A 27,992-nucleotide genomic window follows, 5' to 3' on the forward strand; every position below is an offset into this window, starting at 1 on the left:
TGGCTGAGACCGTTAAAGAACCCGTGTTTTTTTGATGGCATAGGTCCCAGTCTCCTGACCCTTGTCACACATATGAACAACGCACGTAATGGGGATCGCATTTAAATGTGGCACACATGGACTACAGCTATCGTGGTGTGTGGGAATATTGCACTGATTCACTCGTCTCGGAGCCTAGGATCTTGCTCATTCTATTAAATTAGCTGAGGAATTTTGTCAAATTAGCGCAAAGTAGCTTTAATTCATTTTGTATTGCTGTCCTAACTTTGCACTTTGCCCATGATTTAAAGTAGGGCCCGGAGCAAGAGCTTTCCAAACGTGCATTTCCCATTGGAAACGTTTCCCATCATCTCTGAAAATCTGTGACTTCTTAGCACATTTGTTTTTGATTGCTAGCTAGCACAAATGAACTGCTGGAGGTCTGTCACTGACAGCTTAGGAAGATTTTAGCAGGGACTCATATTATTGTTCTCTCTCTCTCTCTCCCTCTCTTTCTCTCTTTCTGGAGCTTTCTCCCAGACAATAACTAGGCAAGCAGGCCTCACTATAAGTACAGAGTGCTCCCATTTCTCATCATGAGACCTTAGTGTGAAAATGACAGTGCAGCTGCCTCTATTGTGACATGCAGGCTTGGGGGAGGGTGATGATTAAGATGCCACCATTTATTACACTGTGGGAAACTCGCCGGCATTGGACTGCCAAACCAATACGTCTGTACTTAGAAAAAGAGTAGAGAAACTGTAATTTTAAATTTATGTTCCCTAAGTGCTAAGCCTATGAGCACCCGTATGTGCCACGGTAACATTTGATGATGTAATTTAAAATGTTAACAATGGCAATGACAATCTATTGTACTACAACTAGTTTTTGCTTGTGTAGTTCTTGGAAAAGAATAAAAACATGAGCCAAGTAAGGTCTTCAAATATATAATCTTAGTTCATACAGATATATACATTGTATAATAAATAATATTTATAAAAACATAACTTTTTTTCAGATTATAAAATAAAAAGGGAATTATTAACTTTAAAACTTTTTGTACAAAACTTTGGATATAGCAGGGGGGAGAGATGGGTTGAGGTGTGGAGATGTACTGCTGTGTGTAAGGGTGAGGGAGGAGGTGTATGTGGGTGTGTGTGTCTGTGTGTGTGTGTGTGTGTGTGGTGTGTAGACAGGGTGAAGCCTTGGCACAGGGACCAGTAGCATAGGGTATGCTACGGTAGCATCTGCTGTGCGCTTTCATCTCAGAAGGTAATTAATGGGGGTGCAAGCATGACTGCTTGAACTGTCAGAACATGTTGTATGGAAACCTACATTGGTCTCTTCCACCATGTTAATGCCACTCTAACCCCAGATCTCTCTCTCTTTACCTATCAGTGTGTCATACACACAAACACACACACACACACATACTGATACCTCTCGCACACTGACATACACATACACACACTCACTCTCATACCTCCTCTGCACAGACAAATGCAGAAACTCACACATACAGACACCCATACTTCACACACAGACATACACACAAGCTCACATACCTCTCTCAAACATACACATAGACTCTCATACCTCTCTCTCACACACACTTACTTACACACACACACACACACAACTCCCATTTCCTAACTTCACAGAGCAGCTTTACCCCCCCCCCCCCCCCCCCCCCCCTACACACACACTATTTCCTCTTTTGCTAACCCTTCTCCTTCCATCCTTTCTTTCTTTCCTGTCTCCACCATCCTCCCATCTCTCCTTCCTTCTTTCCTCTGTGTACGTTTCTCCTCCTACCAAGAGGGATTGAGATGAACGGAAGTTTCACAGTAGTCTGAGGCGCACACTGTACCACAGCTTTACAACGGGTTAGGTCAAAGGTCATCCACAGATTATTGTCAAATCATTAAAGTAAGTCCTAACATTAGTATTGTCATTAGTAGCCTTTTGTAAGTGCAAAGTTGACTGTTATTTGCACAAATCAGTGTGTTTTGTTATTTTGTATTTTTTTACTCTCAGAAATCCCCTTTTCAACCTCTGAAACTGGTTCTAGTTTTCTCCACAGGTGGACTTCTGGACTCCATTGTGTCCCTCATGCTTGGGAGGGAGGTGGGCAAACAAACCCCTGTGTGTGTGGGGTGGAGGTGGGTGGGGTGGGGTAGGGTGGGGTAGGGTGGGGTTGTCCCCCATATCCACAGGACTGACATAATACACACATGAATCTCCCACATAGGTAACAGAGACTACTGAAGCAAACACAGACAGAATGCACCCCCCCCTCCCAAAACACCACCAGCCACTTTCTCTATCTCTTGTCTTGTTGCATACATGTACCAAAGACATTGGAGAGTCTGCTGGGCAACGTGGGTGTGTGTGGACTATGAACTCGGAGACAGCGCATCCACGTCCAGAGGCTTCAGAGCTGACGTGAGCTAGGAGGAGGAAGTGCGCCGCGCCGTGCAGGGAGAGTCCAACACGGAGAGAGGCATGTCTGCCGACGCTCGTCGACGACGTGTTTCCCAGCATGCATCGCATGCCTGCATTCTCCAGGCCTCGTGTAAAAATGTCAGAAATGTTAGGGCTCATAAAAACAGTGGTAAGAGCTTCCAGGCATGTAGGCATGTTGTCCTCCTGTCACGTATGGGGGGGGGGGGGGTTGGTTGGGATCAGTAGTGAAATAATAAGGGGGCAGGGGGGTGATCCATTCAGCCATTTAAGAGTAGAAGTGTCCATTTCCCTCATTATTTTACATAAATGTTCAGATATGGCTGTGTGTGTGTGTCTCTGTCTCTATGTCTGTGTGTGTGTGTGTGTGTGAGAGAGAGTGTGTGTGTGTTGGTATGAGCAGTGTGTGTGTATAGCCTCCAGTGAGGAGGCCACAGTGACAAGGGAACAGCATTTACAGTTGCTGGTTATAAATCACCTCCACCAAACGTTCAGCAACACCTAGCCTGATAGGGTGGAAGTACGCAATGGAAGTACGCTTGGCAGGCTGGATCGGGCCATCCTGAAGGCAGTGCTGTTGCTACCGGGGGGATAGCAGGTGACAATTTCAGGGACCCAAAGCTGGAGGGGCCCCATAAAAACTCAGGCCTGATAAATAAATTATTTGAATGGGGCCCAGAGCAATATTCTCTCTTTAAATGACCAGCTACAGCCCTAACTGTTAAAAGAGTCTGTTTAATTATTACAGCCTGCAACCCAGCTCGCTCAGATAGACTGGTTGGGAACGGTCGAGACTGTAAGGGAGGGACCGTTCAAAGGATGCAGGAAAAGACGTTTTCCAGAGGTGCATTTATTACACTGTGATTGTGTATGTGTCAGGTATTTGCCTATTTTGTTTCTGATCCATTCAGTTTTTTTTTTCTCCTCCAGTTTTTTTTTTAGTCTCTCTCTCTCTCTCTCTCTCTCTCTCTCTCTCTCTCTCTCTCTCTCTCTCTCTCTCTCTGTCTGTCGTGTCTGTCCTTCTCCCCTCCTCCCTGGTCCCCTGCTCTCATTTGCAGGTGTGCACGTCGTAGATGCGCGTGCACTCCTGGCAGCTGACGTAGCAGCACCAGTGGAAGACACAGTGGCACTTCTCCTTGCGCTTCTCCGTCCGCGTGTTGTGGCCTCGGCCGCAGCACAGCAGGTCGCAGCCCTCGATGCCGTGCGACGAGACGTTGCAGACGCGGTCGCGCGTGCCAAACGAGCCCGTCTCCGGGTTGGGCTCGCAGAAGTTGGGCGAGCCCTCGTAGTAGACGAGGTCACGCTCCGTCGGGTGCTTGAAGAAGGCGTACTTGGCACGCAGCGTCTCCACCCAGCCACGTGACTCGCGGTGCTTTTCCACCACCATCTCCGAGGCACTGTCGTACTTGTCCTTCAGGTAGTCGCCCAGCATACGGAAGTCGGGCTGCGCCCACCAGCACGTCTTGACCTCGCAGCTGCCTGACAGGCCATGGCACTTGCAGCGCAGGTGCATGTTTTCCAGGATGGTCTGGTATGGATGGATGGAGGAGAGAGAGCGAGAGAGAGAGAGAGAGGTGGGGAGAAGGAAACAGGGAAATATTAGCTTGGACAAAATATCTAAAACATGCTAAAGGGATTGAGTTGGCTAAGGAAACCAGTCAAGTCTAAAAAGGGGTTTATGGTACAGCTTTGGAAAGTTTAAAGCTGCCAAGCGCAAGCTCCTTGGAAACCTGACACCCCTGGTTAACCAATGCTATGTAGTATATCATTTACATTATGTATTTCCTCTATAACGTTCATTCATCCATAACATTCCAGCAACTCATTTCTCCTGACTTCACCATATTTTTGTCAGACTTCACATGTGCTTTCTATCAAACCATTACATGTAAAGATTGTTAATTTCCACTTTGTTCCACCTGCAGGGGCTTCCCCTGGAGTCAGCTCCATTTTGTCTACTCCACTCGGAGTCACTACCTGCGTCCCCCTCCCTCCCTGGGTGTAGAACCCCAGCAGCCCCTGGCTACAGTCAACATTCTACAGGTGCTGCGCAGCTGTGAGGTGTTGCAGGCAGGTCCTTGCATTACAGCATTGGCTCTCTTTTCTCTATTTCCTTCTCCCCACCTTTCTCTCTCTCTTTCTCTCTCTCTCTCTTTCTCTTTCTCTCTCTCTCTCTCTCTCTCTCTCTCTCTCTCTTCGCTCCCCTCAGAAGTCCTGCTCCAGAGAGAGACAGAGGGAGAGGGAGCTATACATGCCACCGGCGTTTGCGCTTCTTTGTTTTGGTTTGTTTGGTGTAATTTGCCCGGCTATATTTAGCTGCAGAATTCCCCAGCTGTGGCGGAACTGAAGGCAGGTGCCCACGGCCCCTCGAGGGCCCGGGCCCAGACCCAGTCAAAACCAAAGGGGGCCTCTGACATCATGTCTCGGCCCCCGAGGGACATCGGGAGAGGAGAGAGACAATTGGGGGTGGGGGGTGTAGACTGGCAGGTGGGGCAGCCTGGGGGACTTGACGGAGGAGAAGGGCCGTCTGTCTGCAGCTGCTGTCGCTGCTGCTGCTCCTGTGGTCTCGGCCCCGCTCCTGTCTGTGCCAGATCAAAGGGCTGCTTGTTGCAGTGTGGTCTCAGGTATTGCCCTTCAGCACCATCAGCCTTCACCAATCCCCCCTCCACTAAGCCCTGACAGCCCCAGTGACTCTTTAAATCCCAGCAAAACCACTATTTCCCCCCTCCCCCCAAACAACCTTGCCATTTTCTTCAATTTCTCCCCATCTTCACACAAGGCCACGGTTGGTCTCCTCCCTTTGTTACGGAATTTGGAAAGGATGCGAGATATGAGTGGCATGAGAAATGTGCCCTTTCAGGTGGTGATAATTGCCCCCTAATTTAAAAAGAAATGCTAGTTTTGGGGGGATTTTAAGGAACACCAAAAAAACAACAATCCTCAGTCGCGCGCTGACAGTTCTTGAGCGTTAGGTGATTCCACTGAGCTAGCGGGAGCTCCCCTCATGCTAAACCAACAAGCACATCATTGTTCATTGTCTCATTACGGGCAATTCAGCGCTAATTAAAGTTTCGCTGTCTCCTCCAGCCGTGTTTTATTGCAGACTGATTGCGCTCTGCCGTAGCGTTTTGATCGAGTGAGTGTGTGTGTGCTGTGCTGGGGCATGGCTGAAGGTTTAACTGCTGCATAATAGCAATAATAACATGTCTCTTTTCTCGCGCCATCAGGTCCGCGGCTGGGAGGTGACACCGAAATGTGACGAACAACAAAAAAAAAAAAGATAAATGGGACATTGTTGTCCTGGGCTTTACCTTGCGGTTAACTGGATTTGCGTGTAAGTGCACCGTCAACATTGTCAATACTAGCCTTTTCTGTCTTTGGATGAGGGAACAAACATGGAATTAAGAGAAAAAGATTTATGGGATGTAGTCATAAGAACCCGCCTGCAAGTCTTGTGAGGTCATGTTTAGTTGAACTGAATATTCCTTACTGGCAACACGAGCCTATCCTTGCTTCAATTATGTGTCTTAATCCCTGGTTTCAGGTGTAGGCCAAGAGCTATAACGTCTCCACAGGCTATGCATACCAGTGTCACGAGCTCAGCATAACTATTCATCCATATGTGTCAACAGCTACATATATCATGCCTGAAATGTCATTAAGATTTCAAATCCATAGTTATTATTTACCTTCACAGAGTTTTAAGTTTAGAGTTTGAATTTTTGTGCAGACTTGATGGCTTGAATCTCTGGAACTTGAAGGTAGGTATTTGGATGACATAGAGATTTAATCATTAAATGTCAGTCTCAATTATCTAGTAGCCTAATGTAGTTTATTTCTGGTGCTGTTTCCTTTTGTTTTTATTTTGTTGTTGTGTTCCTCTGCAGTGTGACTGTGTGACGTGCTCTCTTACCATCCGCCCGGCTTCGTTGTTGTGGCGGTTCATGGCGGACCGAGCGTCCGGCCTGTTCTCGCGGGCGTCGGCGAACTCGCGCGACACCAGCACGCCGAACTCAGCGTCCTCGCTGCAGCCGCCCCACTTCCAGCCCTCACCCGGCGGGCCCTTGTGGTGCGAGTCACAGCCGCACATGGTGGACGTGCCCTCGGCGCACGAGCGCGTCACTGCGTACGCCACGCCGGCTGACGCTATGGCGTGGACAAATGCAGACTCCCTTGTGGCTAAAGACGGGGGAAAAAAACACCAAAACACACACAAAAAAAATAATGTTGAGTTCGAGACAAAGCCAATGCAGAACGCATATAGGTGGTAATTACATTGTTCTGCTACAACACATTACACTAAATGACATTGAACCACATACGTAAGATCAGTATCAGTATACGATATTATGACACACTAACATAAAGCTCTATCGCCTACAGCCCAGCGTGTAAAGATGAGACGTTGTCTCCTTATGCTGCCGCCTGGCTCCTCTCTCTGCCCTGTATCCTCAGTGCCTGCAGGCTGTGGATCAGTTTCCCTGCTGAGGTTTGAAGTAGTGATCGTGTGCTGCTATGTAAGTGAGAGTGGCGCTTCGCTCCGCTCTGCCCTGCCCTGCTTCGTTCCCTCCTCTGCTCTACTCGGCTCAGGGCTTTTTTGACGATGCGGCCTGATTGTGGGGGCCCTGTCACCTGCCCAGTGCTCGCCGCAGCGCCGCTTTCTCTTTGGGATCATGTGTCAGGAATTTTACTCTTTCTTTTCTTTCACTGTCGCTCTCTCTCTCCCCCTCCCTCTTGCCAAAAGCCCCCTTAGGCGTGTGAAAACCAGCACTCAGTGCATGTATGTAGGTTTGTGTGTGCGTGTGTGTGTGTGTGCGTGCGTGTGTGTGTGCGTGCGTGTGTGTGTGTGCGCGTGTGTGTGCACGTGTGTGTGCGCGTGTGTGTTTGTGCGTGTCTGTGTGTGTGTGTGTGTGTGTGTGTGCTGTTCTGTCTGGAGGCATGTGTTGAGAGATGGTATTACGCCTCCTTTGAAAGCAACAGGGCATTATGTAACTGGACACCATTGTTTCACAATCACAGCACACTTAGTCGCTGCGCTCCAGCCCGCGCCATCTACCCTGACCAGGTATCCTGTACAGGCCAGAGAGGGAGCCCTCTCACTGCCCTCTCCGCAGCCAGTCTGCATCCCTGACCCTCTCGGAACCACTTCACTCTGCCACTCAACATGTATTCTCTGCGCCACTCGCTGAAGTGTGCAGGCTTTTTCACCCAGTTAAAGACAACACAGACAGTAACACAATGTAGGAATCCCATTTTTGTCCATTTACAGCATACTGGGTACCTATTTAGTGCTAATGGGGTACCTAATTTGTCTATAAACGGCGAAAAAAGTCATGTGCCTATCCGCAACAACGACTCTACAGTGCAATATCAGGTGTTCCGGGTGCGCATCAGCAATGTAAATGACACTGTTCTCCTTATTGTAAGTGTGGCCTCAAAATGAGTTTGAGGCTGTTCTTTTAAGGTGTGTAGGTGTAAGTAATAACACTAGTTCATAAGTGCTAGTATAAGTATAAGTATATATACTTTTTTGATCCCGTGAGGGAAATTTGGTCTCTGCATTTAACCCAATTGTGAATTAGTGAAACACAAACAGCACACAGTGAGGTGAAGCACACACTAATCCCGGCGCAGTGAGCTGCCTGCTACAATGGCGGCGCTCGGGGAGCAGTGAGGGGTTAGGTGCCTTGCTCAAGGGCACTTCAGCCGCGGCCCACTGGTCGGGGCTCGAACCGGCAACCCTCCGGTTACAAGTCCGGAGTGCTAACCAGTGGGCCACGGCTGCCCCCCAAAGTAGTTGAAGTTGTGATACTCTGGGGCTAATATAGACAGGTTTATATGATCATTTGGGGAATGACCTACAATATTTGCAACAGAGAGGCGTCAGTGATGAATCCATAACCATAACCATAACCATTTACTGTGGGCAGTCAGCACTGGTCAAACTACACCTGCCTCAATGTGCTTATTTCGCCCCAGTTTCATTTGATACATCCACTCAGTGAGCTGCGCTTGCAAACGCTGCCACACAATACAAAGATGAATTCTGATTCCAATGTTACAGTTTCCATCCACATTCCTTTCTCCTTAGTCCATTTCTTCACTCCTCTCTTTCTCTGAGGTCTTTTAACTTTTTCTTTCGGGTTGCGTTCTGAAGAATGGCCCTATACACTCTCATTGGCTGCATTGGAGTCACATGACGTAATACTCAGCTGATGATATGCTTGTGAAATTTGATACACTGCCTTGGCAGGCTGTGATGTGTCACCCAATCCTTTCTGCCGCTACCATGTTAACTATGGGAAATACTATATAAACAGCTCACGCAGAGGGCACAGACCCGTCCAGAGACATGATATCAACCTCAACTATTTGTTTTCTGCTGTTTTTTTGTTTTTTTTTAACTCTTTTCATTTTCATGTAATTGTGTCTCGTGGGAGGAGTGGGGAAAATAAAACCAAAACGAGCACCCACACACTCAAACACACATTCAAACAAACACACAGAAACACACGTGCTAGCATGCACACACACACACATAAACACACACATTCACACTTATACTCACTCACATACAATCTTGCATTTTCCAGAAGTGTATGTTCGCAAGAAGAGCACCTTTGGTGTTTGTTGTGTGTGTGTGTGTGTGTGTGTGTGTGTGTGTGTGTTTGTTGTGTGTGTGTGTGTGTGTGTGTGTGTGTGTGTGTGTTGGGGGGGGGGGGGCTAGTAGAGGGGCTGGCAGGCCCAGCAAGGTTGGCCACAACAGGGGCCTGTGAGCTGGGAGCCCCGGGAGCGGAGCTCTGGCGGAGAGCCAAAGGGGGCGCCGCTCCTGCTACCTGCTGGGCCCATGAATCCGCCTTTGTCTCCCTGGTGTCACACTGTATTACGCACACAAAGGGACCCCAGCACCCCGCCAGCACCAAGCCCCAACACAGTGCACTACCCAGAGCTGGAGCTGGCATCCCCCAAAGGAACCGACCCCCCCACCCCCCCCCCCACTCTCTCCAGTCTCAGCCTCCCCATACACACACACACACACACACACACACAAATTGGCTAACATTGCTTTTCTCGAATGATCAGCCGCATCCAAACATGGCTTTTCCCTGAAAAAGCCCCCCTGACTCAAACCAAGAACCAGCGAAAAGGCCCCTCAGACGCCCTCTCTCCACCCCGGATCACAAACCCTAAAACCCCTTTCACCCCTCATCCCCTCCACCCGCTCTCCTCTCTCACCGCCTCCATAGTCTACCCATCTGTCCTCCTCCATCTCTTCTTTTTGTCCTCCCCCTGTTCCGCTTCCACCTCTGCCCAAAACTACTGCTATTAGCGTTCTCGCTCCACTCGTGTGAGTCTAATGATGACTCCCTCAGTGCCACTGATCTCCCTGTTTTAGAGCTGTAGTCAGCCCAGTTATAGATCCGACACCAGTTTAACATGTCTCTCCACTCTCCACTGTCAATGTGGTGGCCATGATTGTTGTCTGCTCTTGGGGTCAGGTCAGCCTGGTGTCTGTGTCAGAGCTGGACTCCTTTTCTCTCCTCTCTTCTCCTCTCCTCCCCTTTCCATTCCTCTCTTCTCCTCTTCTCTCCTTCCTCCTCTTCTTGTCTTGTCAGTCTTCTCTCTCTCTCTCTCTCTCGCTGATTCCCTTTGGCTTTTCTCTCTCTCCTCTCCCTGGCTCTCCCCCTCTGTTCCTGCACCTTGTTGCTTCGCGGAAGGTTCTGGAGCTTCCCTTTCAGGCCATTTCCATGACCGAGTCAAAAGGGCGTGTGAATGGGCCGTCCGTGGGAGACGAGAGCCCAGGGGCACACAGAGAGATGGCTCGCAGTGGCCTTCACGCACAGTAGGGGTTGAGCTGAGCCCCCTAGCCCTTTTCTCTCACTTGTAATCTTATTTGGCCTTCTCTATCCCTCTCTCTCTCCCTCTCTCTTTCTTTCTTTCTTTCCCTTACTCATTCATGCTCTCTTTCTCCGTCTCTTTCTCAAACTCACTCACTCTGCCTTCATTCACGTCTCTGCCCGTTACTTTCTCTCTCCCTCTCTCTCTCCCTCTCTTTCTCTCTCTCTCTCACTCACTTTCACCTTTCTCCTACCCCCTCTGTCCCCCACTCTTTTTCTCTCTCTCTCTTTCTCTCTCTTGCTCCTTTCATTCATACTCTTTGCTCATTTCTGCAGGGTTCCCCTCCTGACCTGCAGCCCAATTCAGTGTGATTTGCTCTCCCATTCCTGGCCACCAAATCCCATTTCTACCAGAGGGAAGGAATATAAAAGAGAGCCAGCACAAATGCTCATTCAGCACTCCTCTGCTCTCATGGCTGTGTGTGTGTGTGTGTGTGTGTGTGTTAGTTTTAAGTGTTAACTATTCACAAAACATTAATTCAGCTAACTATGCAACAATAGCGAACATTTACTAATATACATTTACTAATATTGCAGAAACATTTGTGAGTCTATCCTTCAACTATTGAGCTATATTCAACTAGTTTTGAGTGGATGAATAAAACAATAGTATTGATTGCTCATCAACTAAATTCATCGATGAAATGCTGAATAGATTTGTTCAGCAATTGTTTCATTTATTATCATTCACTTCACTTGTATACAAAATGATTGGGAAGATTATCCCACATGCGACTATACCTTTGTCCAGTACAGGGCCAAAGATGGCCAAGTTGTTCTTGATGGTCGTGCAGTTCCAGCGTCGGCCACGGAACTGGTGCTGGCACTCCTGGATGCCCAGCTTCACGCCCTCGGCCACGCTGGGCATGATCTCGATGTAGTTGCGACAGAAGCGCAGCTGCTTGGGCACCAGACCCGGGATGGAGCTGCACAGGATGGGCTGCGAGCCCAGCGTGGAGTACTGCTGCCCCAGCGCCAGTGACCTGCAGGGACCAACCAACCAACAGAGGATGAATAAAAGGGAGTAATAGAGGAGCTTGTTTTTTTTTTTTTTGTAGATTTGTCAAAAGCATTTGATACAGTCGGTCATTCTTTGCTTTTACAAAAAATAAATAACATTGGTTTGAATATTAAAACTTCTAACTGGTTTCAGAGCAAGATGAGAGGTTTCAGTGAGTTAAATCAGGCAATATTCCATCTGAATTCTTGCCAATAACTAAAGGTGTTCCACAAGGTTCAGTTCTAGGTCTAGTCCTTTTACAGTACCATTTACATAAAAGGCATTGTCCATCTTTATGCTAATAGTTATTAATGCTAACTAAATAGTTATTTAATGTTCTACAGGAAGCTCTAATCAATCTCAAATTAGTATTAGACGCAAATAAAATTAAATTCATGTTCGTTCATAATGCATCCATCCACTCCAGAGTCAATCTGCCTTGATGAAAAAAATATTTTATCAACTATAAAGATTATCTTGCCAGAAAATTGAGACAAACAAACATGGTTTCTTGTACAGAAACAAATCAACCTTTCCCATGTTGTGCAGATTTTTTAGCATTGTTGAGGCAGTCTTTACGCCCATGATGGATTATGTCTACAGGAATGCTCCTCCTTTCTTCTTTAAAGGAAAATTTCGGTCTTTAGCACTTTGAGTCCCTTTTCTGGTTTGTTTTGGATAAACTAGAGTGGTGGACACCGAAATTTTGACGATTGGTCCTGTCTCGACTTTTCTGACTCGTTTTGAATTGCCTTTGACTACTCAGAGTGGCTGCCAACAGCCATACTGTAGGCTACTCAAACATGTCCTAAAACAACCCTTAATGTTCGTTTTCAAAACTGTGCAACTCACCGAGTGGTTAGTTCATCTATAAGGCCATTATTGGTGATCTTAACCCAAAGCCGAGATACAATTACCATGAAATACAGAGAGCCAGGCATGGCCTATTACAGTTAACTAAAAAATAATAATACAAAATATTTTAGGAAACTAAAGATTTTAAATGTGGGTTGAATGTTATTCTAAGAATTGTGGGCATTACATTAAAATAGAAGGTTGATTTTTTGGAACTCAAAACAGAACATTAGGAACTTTAAACTGAAGATGGTTGTTGTTGGAATGAGTAAGATGTGGCCCAGAATACCAACTAAGCAGAGATGAGTTGTAGGGTGTAAGATCACCAATAATGGCCTTATAGATGAACAGTAACTGGTGTCTATTTCATCTATCTGTTAAGGATGGCCAATGAACTTTATCCTAAATGGCATAGTGGTGAGTACTATAGCTAGCACCAGCATGAATCTGATGCCAGAAAAGAAGACCTTAAAGGAAAATTCCGGTATTTAGCACTTTGAGTCCCTTTTCTGGTTTGTTTTGGATGAACTAGAGTGGTGGACACCGACATTTTGACGATTGGTCCTGTCTCGACTTTTCTGACTCGTTTTGAATCGCCTTTGACTACTCAGAGTGGCTGCCAACAGGCATACTGTAGTAGGCTACTCAAACATGTCCTAAAACAACCCTTAATGTTCGTTTTCAAAACTGTGCAACTCACCGAGTGGTTAGTGGTGTTCGTTGATTATTAAAAGCAAATATATCGGCGCAATGTATGATTTCCAGCTGTCTTATTTGCTATTGTGGAACTATTTATTCAGACACATCACAACTGCGTATAAACTTCCGCTCAATATTTGAACCTGAAGCATAGACGGTGGCACAGTAATATCAACGTGCAATGAGTCTTCCAAAAGAAATCAATGGGATTTTACAAAATGCCAAATAAAACACGACAGAAACTGTATTTCGCTACGTTACTTGTTTTGGAACATCAACGAACACCACTAACCACTTGGTGAGTTGCACAGTTTTGAAAACAACGTTAAGGGTTGTTTTAGGACATGTTTGAGTAGAACAGTATGCCTGTTGGCAGCCACTCTGAGTAGTCAAAGGCGATTCAAAACGAGTCAGAAAGGTCGAGACAGGACCAATCGTCAAAATGTCGGTGTCCACCACTCTAGTTCATCCAAAACAAACCAGAAAAGGGACTCAAAGTGCTAAATACCGGAATTTTCCTTTAAAGTCTTCTTTTCTGGCATCAGATTCATGCTGGTGCTAGCTATAGTACTCACCACTATGCCATTTAGGATAAAGTTCATTGGCCATCCTTAACAGATAGATGAAATAGACACCAGTTACTGTTCATCTATAAGGCCATTATTGGTGATCTTACACCCTACAACTCATCTCTGCTTAGTTGGTATTCTGGGCCACATCTTACTCATTCCAACAACAACCATCTTCAGTTTAAAGTTCCTAATGTTCTGTTTTGAGTTCCAAAAAATCAACCTTCTATTTTAATGTAATGCCCACAATTCAACATTCAACCCACATTTAAAATCTTTAGTTTCCTAAAATATTTTGTATTATTATTTTTTAGTTAACTGTAATAGGCCATGCTTGGCTCTCTGTATTTCATGGTTATTGTATCTCGGCTACATCGAAAATTAGAGCTACCCTCAATTGTACTCCTGAGTATGAAATAAAGCTTGAATGAATGAAAAATTAATGAATGGATGAAAGAGGAGGTTACAGAGAGAGAGAGAGAAATAAAGAAAGAAAAAAAGAAAGAAAGTAGGAAGAAAGAGGGGAAACAGTGTGAAAAGAGGAAGTGACAGTTCAAGATCTGGAGGTGAAAGGAGAGTGAGAGAGGGAGAAATTGAGAGAATATATATCAGAGAGAAACAACATCGAGAGAAAAAGATAGTGAGAGGAGACAGAATGTTACTTTGAGACATACAGCAGACTCCTTCATCCACTCCACCTTCCCCAAGATGCACTGGATACAGTGTGGCCCTCCTTCAACCCGCCCATCCTGGCCCCTGAGGGCCTGGGGCAGTGTGTTTGGGCTGTCCACTCCGTCACTGACAGCTGGGGTGCTGCACTCCGTGAACTCTTCAGTTCGGCATGCATATACCCCCGTGTGCTGTGACAAATATTAGGCTACATGATGACAGACGTGCGCCTCCAGAATTTTGGCTTCCAGGAAGCGTGTTTATTCTCCCCGAGGTGCCATGTATGTCAACACAAAACAGCCTAATAAGGAGGGATTCTTGGGAAAGTGTCTCCAACAGAACAAATATATATAATTATGCATGTATGAGTTATATGAAACTGAATGTAATCATTCAGTAAACAAGATTAGTTCTAATGGACAACTAGGGAGCAGGCGCCACCAGATGATTTGAATTTCAAGTGAAGAGATTAAAGTTGAAAGAAAGTGGCATGAGTACTGACTGACCTTTCCAAACGAGGAAAGACAAGAAACAAACAAAAATATTTGGACCGAGTGTGTCAATGTGCTCTTCAGAGTAATTTCAGAATGGCTAGACAGAGTGGAGTGTGTCTGTTAAGTGTTTGTTTGTGTCCATGTGCAGAAGAATGTGTGAGTGTGCATGCACATGAGGTTTGCAAAAGTACATTAACTATTGTTAAAAGCATAAGTTGTGTAAAGTGTGCATGCATACATTGATGAGGATACACACTGAAGCAAAGTAAATGCATTTACTGCACATGCATATTGCTATGACTGTCTCTGTGTCCCTGTGTCCCCCTCTCCCTCTCCCTCTCTCTCTCTCTCTCTCTCTCTCTCTCTCTCCTGAGAGTGCCTGAAGCCTTATGGACACGTACAGGAGGCAATTTTCTCAGCTTCTGCAGTGAGCTGGCATTTGCTCCGACACGGATTCATCTGCACACCGAGACAGGCCAGATCTGCCAGGGTTGCCAGAAACCATTATAGTTTCATTGAGGTAATTAATTGTAATTGCCTGCTTTTTCTTCCTGAGATCAGCAGGAGAAAACTCACACACACACACACACACACACACAATGTTTGCGATGTCCATGTTTTGACATGCATGCCGTTATGACAGGCTCAAACAAAACCACTCCAGCACCCTCCCAAAACACGATTGCCTTTGCCATGAAATATTTATGGGATTTGCAAGTGTGTGTGTGTGTGTGTCTACATGTGTTATTGTTTATTTGTGAACACATGCCGCTCTCCAAATGAAAACCTCACACACACACACACACACACACACACACACACACACACACGGAGGCACACACACAAGGAGGTACACACACACCCTCACTCTGTGGGTTCCCCCCACCCAGCGAAGGGGAAGCCATTCACAGCTGCAGGGTCGTAAATCCCTGGACTCCCTGGAGATGTACTGGTGAGCATCCAGAGCTGACACAGAGGTGTCCACACCGTTCACTTTCACACAGCGTCCCCGTGACAGAGCACAGACAAGACATTCTCCAGAGCCACACATTAGGATTGTCTGTGCCATATGAAAAGCTTCATATTCCCAACACAAACAAATACTGCATAAAATATACACCCACGGCCAAAAATTTCTCATGTATTGTTAATGTACGTGTTTAGACCTAGTAGTTGTGTTTTTGAAAAGTGTGTGTGTGTGTGTGTGTGTGCGCGTGCGTGCGTGCGTGCGTGTGTGTGTGTGTGTGTGTGTGCGCACAGACCACAGACCATGACAAAGGAGTGAGATCACTATGACCATTGTGAGGCACTACACAGCGTAGTTCTGCCAGAGATGACGCCAGTGCGTCTCTCTCTCTCTCTCTCTCTCTCTCTCTCTTTCTCTCTCTCTTCTCCTACACAAACACACACACACACACACACACACTGGACTTAAGGTGGCCAGCACCTATCGCTGCAGGTCATGGGCAGAACAATGGATGAGCAAGCGAGCAGTCGCTCCTGATCAGAGCTCCCGTGCAGATGAGCTCAGGCCCCCTGCGGGCTGGAACCCTATCTGGACACAGGCGTCTCCGATAGATGACGACTGCACCACTCCTGCTCCTGCTCCTACTCTTGCTCCTGCTGCCACCGTCACTACTACTACTATCACTATTACTACTACTATCACTACAACTACTATCACTACAACTACTATCACTACTACTACTATCACTACTACTACTATCACTACTTCTACTACTACTACTACTACTATCACTACTACTACTATCACTACTACTACTATCACTACAACTACTATCACTACAACTACTATCACTACAACTACTATCACTACTACTACTATCACTACTACTACTATCACTACAACTACTATCACTACAACTACTATCACTACAACTACTATCACTACTACTATTATCACTACAACTACTATTACTACTACTACTATCACTACTACTATTATCACTACAACTACTATCACTACTACTACTACTATCACTACAACTACTATCACTACTACTACTGTTGCTACTACTGCTGCTACTGCTACTACTGCTGCTACTGCTGCTACTACTACTACTATTGCTGCTACTGCTATGCTGCTTACACCATGAACAAAGAGCCTGGCCCTCAGGACATCTTCCATGCAACACCCCCCCCCCCACACACACACACACACACTCACACACACACCCTTCCTCTTCTTCTTCACACTCCCTTGCCTTCATGCGTTTTCCTTTTGATCTGCTGTCATACGCTGAGATGGCCATTGTCACGGCGACCACAAGTATCAGAGGCTGTGGAGGCAGCAGGGGCATTTGGAGTCCTTTTGTGAGTCAGGATGAGCTGAGCACCAGTGAAGTAACCTGCGTCACAAGGCCTTTGATACCCCCCCACCCCACCACCACCACCCCCAACAGTGACTGGACTAGATGTGCACGTGGGCATATATGTATGAGTGATTGAGTTTGTGGTTGTGACGTGTGTGTACGTGTGTGTGTGTCTGTTCATGCACGTATGTGTGCATGCATGTGCGTGTATATGTCTGTGTGCATGTATGTTTGTGTGTGCCAGTGTCCTAACTCATGTTTGTATGCATGTGCACATGTGTTGAAAAGAACAAGCCCATGAGAGTAGCAAGATGGACTTAATGAACTGTAAAGTACACAAGAAAAGGTAAAGAGGTTCACTAATGTTTTTTTTACCAATCACTGTTTTCATTACTCCCCCCAGTCCTCAACAACAACAAAAAGCCCTAATGACAGAACAGGCGTGGTGATTCCCCATCACAACATTATCCACCTTGCCTGCCACCCCACTGAGTAGGGTGAAAGGCAAGCTACTGCTATTACAAGGAGAGGAATGGCACGCAGTCTGTGTGGTATTGCACTACGCAGTACGCTATTCACTTCTCTCCGAGGTGAACCGACTTAATCCCATTTCCAGGTGTAGCGAGGGGCTCGCTCAGGTGTGTAATCACACATCTTTTTCTAACTCTTATTCATCCACTCACTCCCCTCATGCAATAATTATTTTGCCCCGACCTGAGTCGGCTGCCAGTCCATATCCAGGAATGGCTGAGCGGCTGCTGCCTGGAAGCACGCTTTTCCCTCCCTCCCTCTCTCTCTCTCGCTCTCTCTCTCTCTCTCTCTCTCTCTCTCTCTCTCTCTCTCTCTCTCTCTCTCTCTCTCTCTCTCTCACTATGTCTGTTTCAGCCACTCTGTCAAGTGACTAAGTGAGTAAGTGGCATAATTACACAGTCTGCTAGCCTTACACATACACACACACACACACACACCCACACACACACACACACCCACACACACACACACACACACACACACACACATCTCACACACAGTCTCTGTTATAAACCTATTTATAATGAATAGTGATCCATCACACATCACATCTCTCAGAGCTTTTCAGTCACTCTTTCTCTCCCTCGTGATTTACTCTTGTTCACATGGTGTTTGGCTTCCCGTCATTCTCACAGCCTAGCGGAGTGCAACTGATGATGTGGTTGAGGCCCTGACGTGTAGAGATGCGTTTCATTGGAGTCAATTACCTAACCAAAGGCTTCCAGGGAGTGCCGCCTGGGGGGTGTCTGTTTGTCCAGGATTCGCACCGCTGCCTCTCAGGCAGATGAAAGAGGGAGTCTCAGTTGACTTTGTCGGCATGTGTGCCAAACAGGAGTCTCCTGGGCGAGCGTGAGTAAGAGAGTGAGAGAGAAAGAGAGAGACTGAGAGAGAGAGAGAGAGAGAGAGAGAGAGTGAGAAAGAGAGAGACTGAGAGAGACTGAGAGAGAGAGAGAGAGAGGGTCCAGAGAATTTCTCTCTGCTCCTACGTGAGGTTGTGGTACGCAGACTCTTAATCCCTGAACCTTTCCCCTGCTTCTCACTCACACAATCTGCACTTCATTATGTCTAGAATACAACTGTGAGCGACTTGTCTCGACGAGGTAGGGCACACAAACACACACACACAGAGTGAGGGGTGTGATGGGGGAATCCGCACCTCTCAGCGTGTTTGTGTGAAGGGGGTGTGTGGGGTGCGGAGGGGAGGAGTGGGGTGGTGGGGGAGAAGCCTAGAGAAACTCCAAGCCCTCGCAGCAGGTGCTTGTCTGTGCAGGTCTGAGGGCCACCTCTAGCCTGCGGGCGTTTTCCTGCGTTTTTAGCTGCTGGTGTGCGCAGGGGAGGGATGGCTAAGGGGGGGGGGGGGGGGGGGTGGTGATGGTGGTGGGTGATCTCAATATTTTCAAGCTCAGTGTGACGCAAAGCCCACGGGCCAGTGCAAACCCCAGCTATGATGGATATGGGGCAGGATTGCAATGCACGCAATGCAGGAGGTATTCACCCACAAATGCGCATAACATTGTTTTCCTTCAAGGTTGCTCTGTGAAACAATTAGGCTATGTAATTAGCAAAGCTACCTTCAACAACAGAACAGTATGTGCTAGTTGAATACGGGTGGTCTCTGTGTTAAGAGGGGGTCATCCTTTGTGCACCTGCCTCAAAGCAACCTCAGTATTTCTTCTGAGCCAGTCAACATGGCCAGAGGGACCATGAAAATTCAGAGATGTTCTTAAGCTGTGAATTTACGACGTGTGACCCCTGTAGCCCCCGGAGCACGATGCCCTGTTAAGGTTGTTTTGAAGTTCATTACTAGGCCAATTGTCCCGTCTCACCTACAATAGGTTGGTGGATCCATCACTCTAGCTAGCCCCCTAGCATTTCTCCTGTCTCCTTGGACGTCACGTGTGAAGACGAACAGGGAATAATTCCTGGCAACCATTAGCGACAACACTGGAATGTGACAAGATTTGTGACCATATAAATACCAATGAATTGGTTATTTATATATTATAGAAACTGGAGCCATCAACACACATTCTTGCAAATATGTTTTAATATCGCATGTTTTTCTATATAGTTCAACTATTGAGTTTAAATGAAATATATATTTAACGTCACCATGTAAATGCTGCTACATTGCATCCATGGGAACGCACGTGCCAGAGACAGGACGTGAAGATACCAACGTGAAGATACCAAATTCACACAGGTAGTTTACCTCGCCAGTGGATGGTTCTGAAGACTCCAAAGGTCCAGGTAATGTAGGCATCAAGACTAATCTCTTTCTATGAAATTATTATTATTATTATTATTATTTAGGCTATATTTCCTGGAGGCAAACCATTTTTGAGTTGACTTTAACCTTCTGGTAACATTGTCTTTGTATGTTGTGTAGCCTATTTCTTGGTAATAACTAAGATCACTTGACATTTAGATTTGGTGTTTCATTAAGTATTTTACTGTGAAGACACAAGCTCAGTTTGGATAGTGTAGAGCTGAGCTAGCGACATTATGTTAGAGTTTGTAAATGTAGCAAATAGATGGCTTGTCACCCTCACACACACCTTGTTGGACACACACACACACACACCTACATACCTACCAACATCTCCCTACCTTCCCACCTCACAGTATCCCATACTTGAAGATGCTTGTGGATTAGAAGGGAAAGTTTAGCATTTTTCGGGAATAACGCATCTCTTCATGTTTTAAAAAAGAGGGGAAAGCATGTTTGCCCATGGCACCATGACTGAAATGGGGCCCAGAGAGCGAAAAAGAGATGAGAGGGATTAGGGAGAGAACCGGCCTGTCACAATCCATTCCTCTCTGCTTTGCTCCTCAGGCACTGTTCAAAGACTCATGGAAAGTAGGCTCGTGTGGAAGACTGTGTGTCTGTGTGTCTGTGTCTGTGTGCGCGCGTGTGTGTGTGTGTGTATTTGAGTGTGTGGAGTTCTCTGTTGCTACTTGTACCTATAACTATCTCCCAGAGTGCCTTGCAATACAGTGTCTTCCCATCATACCCTTGTCCAGTGGCAGTTAAGTCTTTGCTCTACCAACCAACAACCAGACAACCAGTGACCCAATGCACAGTAGCCATAGGCATTAGGCAATACATTCTATTGCCTTAGTGCTAGACTAATTTTTGGGTTTAGTACTTAGATTGAAGGAGACTTATTCTCATATCGGCATAGTATAACTCAGCCAGCAGTGTACATTGTTTTTTGGTCGATTCAGGTCATTTAGGCATGTGCATGGAAATCTTGTATCTTTCCCAAACATAAACATAAGACCTGTCTTTGCATCATGGGAAAATACATGACTTTATCTCACCTGGCCGATGCAGGTCTACCTGAGCAAAAAGATGGATATACCTCACAGTCTTCCACTGCATGTAGGTTGCTTGTTAATGAATACCAGTCATTCTTTAGGTTCACCGTACGTGTGCACACTAGCTCTCCCTCCCTGCACCAACACATCCATAGCTCTATTTTTGCTGTGATAATTATTCTAATTCATTAAAGATCAGAATTGAGGACGATGAAATGTGTGCCGACTGTGTTGCAGTGCAAAGAGAACCCATCAGAGACAAAATCAAAATCAAAATCAAAACAATTCAACCACATTCACACATTCCCTGAAGGAGACATAAACAGAGATAATTCCTCAAACACACCCTTTGGAGCCATGTGTTGTGTTTGTGTTGCTGCACAGTGTTCATGTTCAGTGTTGCCATTGTTGGACGGCCTCGGTAATTGTAGCTCTGGCGCGGCTCTCGGCATGCTGTGTAAAACAGGGGCTCTGTGAACCTTAATTACAACCACGGCAGAGCAGAGGTGGTGGTGCAGGGGGACAAGGCAACAAGGCAGCCCTCCACCACCAACTCTCTCACACATACACACACACACACACACACACACATATACATACACACACATATACATACACACACACACACACACACACACACACACACACACACACACACACAGACACACAGACATACCTACACACACCTCAGTCCTTCTTGAAGACGTTGGACCTCCCCCCAAAGGCCAGCTCTGGAACGCGGCAGGGAGTTTGTGATGCGCCGCTTTGTTTAGTATTTTCCCCTTTTTGTTGCTTTTTTTTTTTTTTTTGAACAGCCGTCCAACAGCTCAGGGCTGATCAGATAAAAAATGACAGCACTCCTTGAAAAATGTTCTAACCTGTTTTTGTCTTTTTCTCTCTTCCCCCCTTTCCCCTCTATCTCTCTCTCTCTCTCTCTCTCTCTCTCTGGCTGCCTGTGTCTTTCCTGTACTCCTGTCCTCTGTTGAGACACAAAGATAGGCCTAGGCCAGGGACGGGGATCCCCTGCAGTCAAAACAGGGAGCTGTAAACTTGTGAACCTCGCTAGCGAGCGAGCGCGAGCTGTTGAGGAGAGTAGAGGGCAGAGTCAGAGCTGACAGACTGGATAGCAGCCTTTGACGAGCCGCACATCACTCACACTTGACGGAACGCTCCGGAGTCAGGAAGTGTGAATGTAGGCCAAGCAGCTTTGCCGTGTAATTACTGGTGAATGGATCATGTCCTTGCCCACCTCCATCTGTGTAGAGTTAGTGCTGCTGTGCCACCCCATGTGGAAAGCATCACAATTGTATTTTGGTGAAACCAGAAGCATATGTTTCACAGTCATTTGTCTATTCATCAAAATATTGTGCGTTTTAATGAATAGGACTTGCTCTTCCTTTTGGTTTCTTATTTTGGAAGATGCTGCATTCAAATACTATCTATAGACAAATGTAGGTATAAAAACGTGAAACATCAGACTTTTTGAAGTGTTTGTTCAGTACTATGCGTTTCAGGACATGTCTCCCTATGATGTGTACGAAATGTATTTGTAAAATTATTCAACTATACACTACACCACTACACAAGTGGTACAAGCCTACATGTAAAAATAACCCATCATCTATCATAGCCACCTGACTGATAAGTAACCCTGTCCCTCATGTATCCTCCACCTATCTATCTCTAAGGCATGTCGAGATCAGACTGATATCGGTATCTGTCTGCAGGTCAGGGGTCTCCCACTGAAGACCCTCTCCTTCCCTCCCTCCCATCCTCCATGTCCGTCACACTCCTTCTCTCTCTCTGTCTCGCTCTTTGTGTGGGAGATGGGATGACCTGGGAGATAACCTGGGAGAGGTCCAGGATCCAGGGAGGGACCGCAGGTGTTGTCCTCACCTCCGTGACTCCCAGTTACCTGCGCAGGAAGCTACCTACTTACCTACTTGAGCAGGAACCTGCAAGACTGTAGAACCCTCTATCCCCACGTAGACCTTCATTTAGCAAATCAGTGTGCTATGCTGTGCAATCAACTCAACTCATGCAATGCAACTCAATGCAGACACAAACCCTATGTCGACTTCAACACAGAGAGAAAAAAATCCTTTCCCAACATATGTGACAAAATACGGAAACAACTTGCACTCTTTTTTTATTAGCCAAGGAGTCTAAATCTCCTCGTATTTGGAGCATCCCCACTGGTCATATATTTGTCCTGAGCCCCTTCAGAATGCCTTTGACCCTATCGGGGGGACAGGGGCGGCTCTTCAGATACCCGTTGCTATTGATATTGAACCCGTAAGTCCCAAGAATAACATTCTTTCCTCCAGGCTCTCTGCTCTCCTTTCAGTGCTGCCCTCTTAAGTGGCTGCCGTAATGCCCCCCGAACATCCTTGATCTTTTCACACAGTGCCTCGCAGACAGGGCCGGATTTTCTCGCGCTGAGTATCATTAAAGTGATCCGTGTGTGTGTGTGTGTGTCGGGGAGGTGTTGGGTGGGTCTCTCTCTTTTTTTGGTGGGATAATGACATTCCTGAGACTGGGAGCTGGGTCCCACAGTGCCATTGAGGGCGGCAGGGCAGGGATGGGGCGGCCGGGGCAGGTCAGAGTCCCCACTGGCCTCACAGTGCAGGTCCTTTCAGCTGGCACCGCAGCAGGGCTCAGTGAGAAAAAGGACCACAAGAAACATACACACAAAAAGACCAGGAAAAAAAGCACAACTGCTTCCCCCCTCATATCTTATTACTTCGATGTGTCTTTTTCTCTTTTACATTGGGCAGTTTTTCTCTATGCATATTTTTCATATTATTTATTTATTTTATTTGTTTGTTTATTTATTCAATGGGCTGCTGGCAAAGCACTACCAATTTGGGGTGTGCTGCATTTTTACTAAAGCTTTTTGCGTGGGTTTAGAGATTCCATGCAATTCCATGAGATTCTCTAGCACCACCACAAAATGTGGAATTTTTTTTCTTCTAATAATGTGGGCAGTGGCTAAGAAAAACTGGAGTGTTTCTTTCCTTTTTGGGTTAGGTCTCTTTTTTAGTCTTTTAAAAAAATAATATATAACTGTATAATTTAATTGTATAAGATAAGTAAATGTAATTTTTCACACCTTCATCATTACTTCCAAAATATTCAAATATGTTGTTTCACTGACCTAGTTCACTTAACTGGTTTGCTTTTTGCAAGCACTGAATACACACACAAGTCTCACAATAACTAGAGAGCAGTACGGTGGTCGAGGCTGCTAAAAGATAACCTCTGTCTAGTAAGGCTTTTAAAAAACTGCTTCCAGGTCAGCCCTTGACTCCATAATTTTGGGTCACCCACACACAGAACTTCAGCTGTTGTGCGTAGTAGTCAAACAGTAGTTTTGATGGAGAACAGATGGGGCTGATGGCTCGGAAAGCCAGCTGGATTTAAATGTATGGTGGTTTTTGCGGCACTGCTGTGGGACCAAACCACAGATGACATGTTGCTCTTTGTCTGGTATTTGTAGAGATTTGTAGAGATTGCTTGATTGAGTCTTAGCATTAGCGCTCACTCATCGTCTGCAAGGCGAATGTAAACGCACCAGGCACAACAGGCTGACAGGTTGGGATCCCTCTAACACTTGTGAATCACCTCTCGATGGTTTGTTTGCCAAGGAAACCCCATAGGGCGCACCCTCGTCTGATTTTGGGTCTTCATATAACACAAGCACAAGTGACAAGTATATTTAGAGTGCACAATTCTTGAAGATTAACTGCTGCCCTCTTGAACTTGGTAAAGGAGTAAAACATGAACTATTATCTTTCTCTGTTGGAATTTGCTTTTGAGGGTTTTTTTTTTTTTTTGTATGAGCAGAGACCGTGTGCTATTCTTGGGAAGTTTTTTGATCCGACTGCTTATCTGTTTTTTGTTTCAATTGCATAACTGTGAATTGGTGACAGATTTTACCATGGAAGATATTTAAGCATTGTGAACTTGGCCTAAATGTGTTCCTGATCGTTAGTTCAGATGTTCTATCGAGAAATTAATAACAGTATCTACGTGACATGAAAATCACTAGTTCCGTAAAGCACATTGGTTTGTTCTGGCCCTGCCTTGTTTCTTTTTACTGTTGTCGATGAAAGAGAGTGAATTTGTATCTTTTTTTCTCTGTTCTTTTATTTTGGAGGGAATTTCCCATTTTTGTTTTTTTGTTTTGTTTGGTCGAAAAAGGCTGGCTTTTTTCTCTAAAGGTCAGATTGCCTCTTCTTAAATCCTGTTGGTTGTGTGATTTACGGCGTCTTTTCCCTTTTTCAGTGTCTTGTGTGATCCACTGGCTCCGAGTCATGGTAGCACTCACAACTGAACTCTGCTTTGTGGGCTAGAGAATTTATGAACAAATCTACCAGTGTTATACAGAAGGGGTGATTGCGTGGTTGTGTGTGTGTGTTTGTGTGTGTGTGTGTGTGTGTGTGTGTGTCTGTGTCTGTCTGTCTGTCTGTCTGTCTGTCGGTCTGTCGGTCTGTGTGTGTGTGTGTGTCTGTGTATGTGTGTGTGTGTGTGTGTGTGTGTGTGTGTGTGTGTGTGTGCGTCCATGAGTATGAGGTATTCCGAGTGAAACTCGGCACCTTTTGACTCTTTGATGCAACTCATAGCCATCTCATTTTGTCCCTTGTGGCTCCGCCTGACACCCTAGGGTGGCTGGTATGTGTGTTTGTGTGTGTGTGTGTTTGTGTGTGTGTGTGTGTGTGTGTGTGTGTGTGTGTGTGTGTGTGTGAGTAGTGATGACGGCCGTAACGACACCCATTCCTCAGCACCTGCCCATTCACCTCAAGCCATATATACACCTTTCCTTTTCATCTCTAACCCCACACTACGCCCCCCCCCCCCCTCTTTCTCTCCCTCTCATCATCCCTCCCCTGCACTTCCCCATGTGTTCCCCCAAATCAAAGTTCCTGTGCCTTGTTGGTGCCGTTGAGCATTACAGCGGTGTCATGTAAGCTCTGCTTAGCAGCACAGCTGCAGGGCCCTTCACACAGAATCCCCCCGTCTTTGTCATTCCTGTTTGGTGGCACTGGACGCCAGGGGAAGGGTGAGACCATCCTGGTTTTAACTCAATAGCACTGTGGCATGTGTGTTTTCGTGTGTGTGTGTGTGTCTTGTATCATTGTGTGTTTGTGTGTGTGTGTGTGTGTGTGTGTGTGTGCATGTTTGTGTGTGTGTATGTTTGTGTGTGTGTGTGTGTGTGTGCATGTGTATGTGTGCAAATGTCTTGTACGTAACATTGTGTGCACGTGTGTTTTGATGTGTAGGGTATGTAAGTGTCTTGTATGTAACATTGTGTAATTGTGTAAGTTTGGCAGCACTCGCATTGGTAAGCGAAACCAGAAGATGCTGGTGGTTTTGGAACGTGGAGGGACCACATGCTAACCGGGGCTACCAGAGCCCGTTAGCTCTGACACGTAATGCATTGTAAGCCAGCAGAGGCTCTCTGTCACACACCCACACAAATATTTTGTCGAAAAAACAGCCTCACAGGACAAACACGCATCACTGAGGTCACTCATATATATCAGAGCACAGCAGTTCCTGAGCATCAGTGCTTTGTGGACGACATGATCCTTTAATGTTAAAATGAGGGTGTGAAAGCCTTGCCAATTATTTTAGTGGCTTGGCAAGGTTCACAATAACCCTTGGATTGAAAAACTCTTGGAATGAAAAGATTTTATAAACAGTGAATTATCCTACCTACCCAAGATGGCTATAATAATATTTGTTTTTTGCAAACCACTTTTCACAAATCAATTCTCCCTCTGTCACATTGATTGTAGGTATTTAGCATTGTTCTAGAACAGCTCACAGAAATGTTTACTTGCTTCAGTGTGATCAGTGAATTACCAAATTTCCTTTGCTAGGTAATAATTTCAGCTTCAAGTTGCATACCGTCCAAAAAAGTTACTTGTGTGTAAGAACTGGGCAGTAACTGGGTCCAGTCTTTGGGCCGATGGCCTCATACCAAAGCCGCAATTAGTGAAACAAGCAGGGAAAAAAAAGCATGGCGTTGTATCAGCTGGCAATGTAAAAAAAAACAAAGTATCCAGATATAGTACCACTAATGTCAGGTGGAAGTCTATGAAATTTTTACATCAAAAATTAGGTTTTTGTCCAATTTAGAGAGTAAGTCTGAACATCAGAGCAGTTGGAAATTAACTGAATGAACATCCCACCAATTCCTCAATTAGCAAATTTTTGGTTAGTAGCATTACGACAGCTGCAGTAGGGACAACAAAATAGATTATCCGATTTCCTCCTGCTGACAACCCTGACTGCTGCTTAAAACATGAAACCATCCTGCTAGTCACCAAACTTGCCGGCAGTCCCAAAACCTGGAGATTTCCAGCATTTTTGCACATCACAAACACTGATCCAGGAGATGGATAAGTAAGACCTGAAAGAGAAAGTGGTAGCCGAAGAGAGACAGAGAGGAGAGCGAGCGGAGAGAGGAGAGACGGGAGCGAGTCTTTTCCGTTACAGCACAGACTGAGGTTAGAAGTTTTTGGACCCTGAGCGGAGAACATTTTTCCAAGCAGTCAAACTGAAAAGTGCTTACTGTTTCGCCCCCCCCCCCCCCCCCCCCCCTCCTCCTATAAAATGATCACTGACCACCATTCCTCCCATAGCGCTTTGGAGAAAGTGATGCAGAAACTGGATGGGGGATAGTGTACTCACCACCAGATGGGATAGCCTCCAAGCACCCTGGAGCTGGACAACCACAAACACATCATATATCCAATCAGATTCAAATCCATGAGGTATAGCCTGGTTTGAGTGGTGGAGGAAATTGATCAGTGTCATATAATTTCCAGTGAGGAGAGGAAAAAATTGAAGTCCCAGGAGGTACAGGTTTTTTAAAGAAGTGCCTGATTGCTTGACTGAGGGGGAGGGATTTTTTGAATTGAAAAATTTTTGAAAAAGAACTAAAAGAACTCCAGATTTCTTTCCCCCCTCCTCTCCTCTTCTGCTCCCTCTTGTTCTTCTTCTTTGAGTTGGAGAGTGTGTCTGTATCCTAGTAGTTAGGAGAGTAAGTGTCTCTCTCACACACACACGCGCGCGCACAACACACTACACACACGCTCCTACCCGTCCTCTCTATCCCTCCCTCGTTCTGAGGTTCTTCCCCAAGGTAGATATCTTTTTCTCTCTCCCCCTCT

At 46.0% G+C, this 27,992-nt stretch overlaps 1 protein-coding gene across 1 annotated transcript; it reads right to left on the reverse strand.

Moving 5' to 3' along the window:
- Positions 1 to 3,440: 3,440 nt before the first annotated feature.
- wnt3 (wingless-type MMTV integration site family, member 3) lies at positions 3,441 to 27,992 on the reverse strand. The gene is made up of 4 exons (XM_042082001.1): positions 27,511 to 27,992; positions 11,082 to 11,323; positions 6,356 to 6,621; positions 3,441 to 3,970 (listed from the first exon to the last, which is right to left on the reverse strand). The coding sequence occupies exons 1-4, from the start codon at positions 27,588 to 27,590 to the stop codon at positions 3,491 to 3,493; spliced, it is 1,068 nt and encodes a 355-aa protein (XP_041937935.1). The 5' UTR covers positions 27,591 to 27,992; the 3' UTR covers positions 3,441 to 3,490.

This window comes from Alosa sapidissima, chromosome 24, assembly GCF_018492685.1.
Source record: "Alosa sapidissima isolate fAloSap1 chromosome 24, fAloSap1.pri, whole genome shotgun sequence".
In the NCBI taxonomy this organism is placed as follows: Eukaryota; Metazoa; Chordata; class Actinopteri; order Clupeiformes; family Clupeidae; genus Alosa; species Alosa sapidissima.

Coding starts and splice junctions, on each gene's coding strand:
- wnt3 (XM_042082001.1), bottom strand. CDS start 27,590: ATGGATTTGAATCTGATTGGATATATGATGTGTTTGTGGTTGTCCAGC. Junction 6,622..11,081: donor TGGCCCTGTACTGGACAAAG/GTATAGTCGCAT, acceptor CCCCGTCTTTAG/CCACAAGGGAGTCTGCATTT. Junction 3,971..6,355: donor ACAACGAAGCCGGGCGGATG/GTAAGAGAGCAC, acceptor CATCCATACCAG/ACCATCCTGGAAAACATGCA.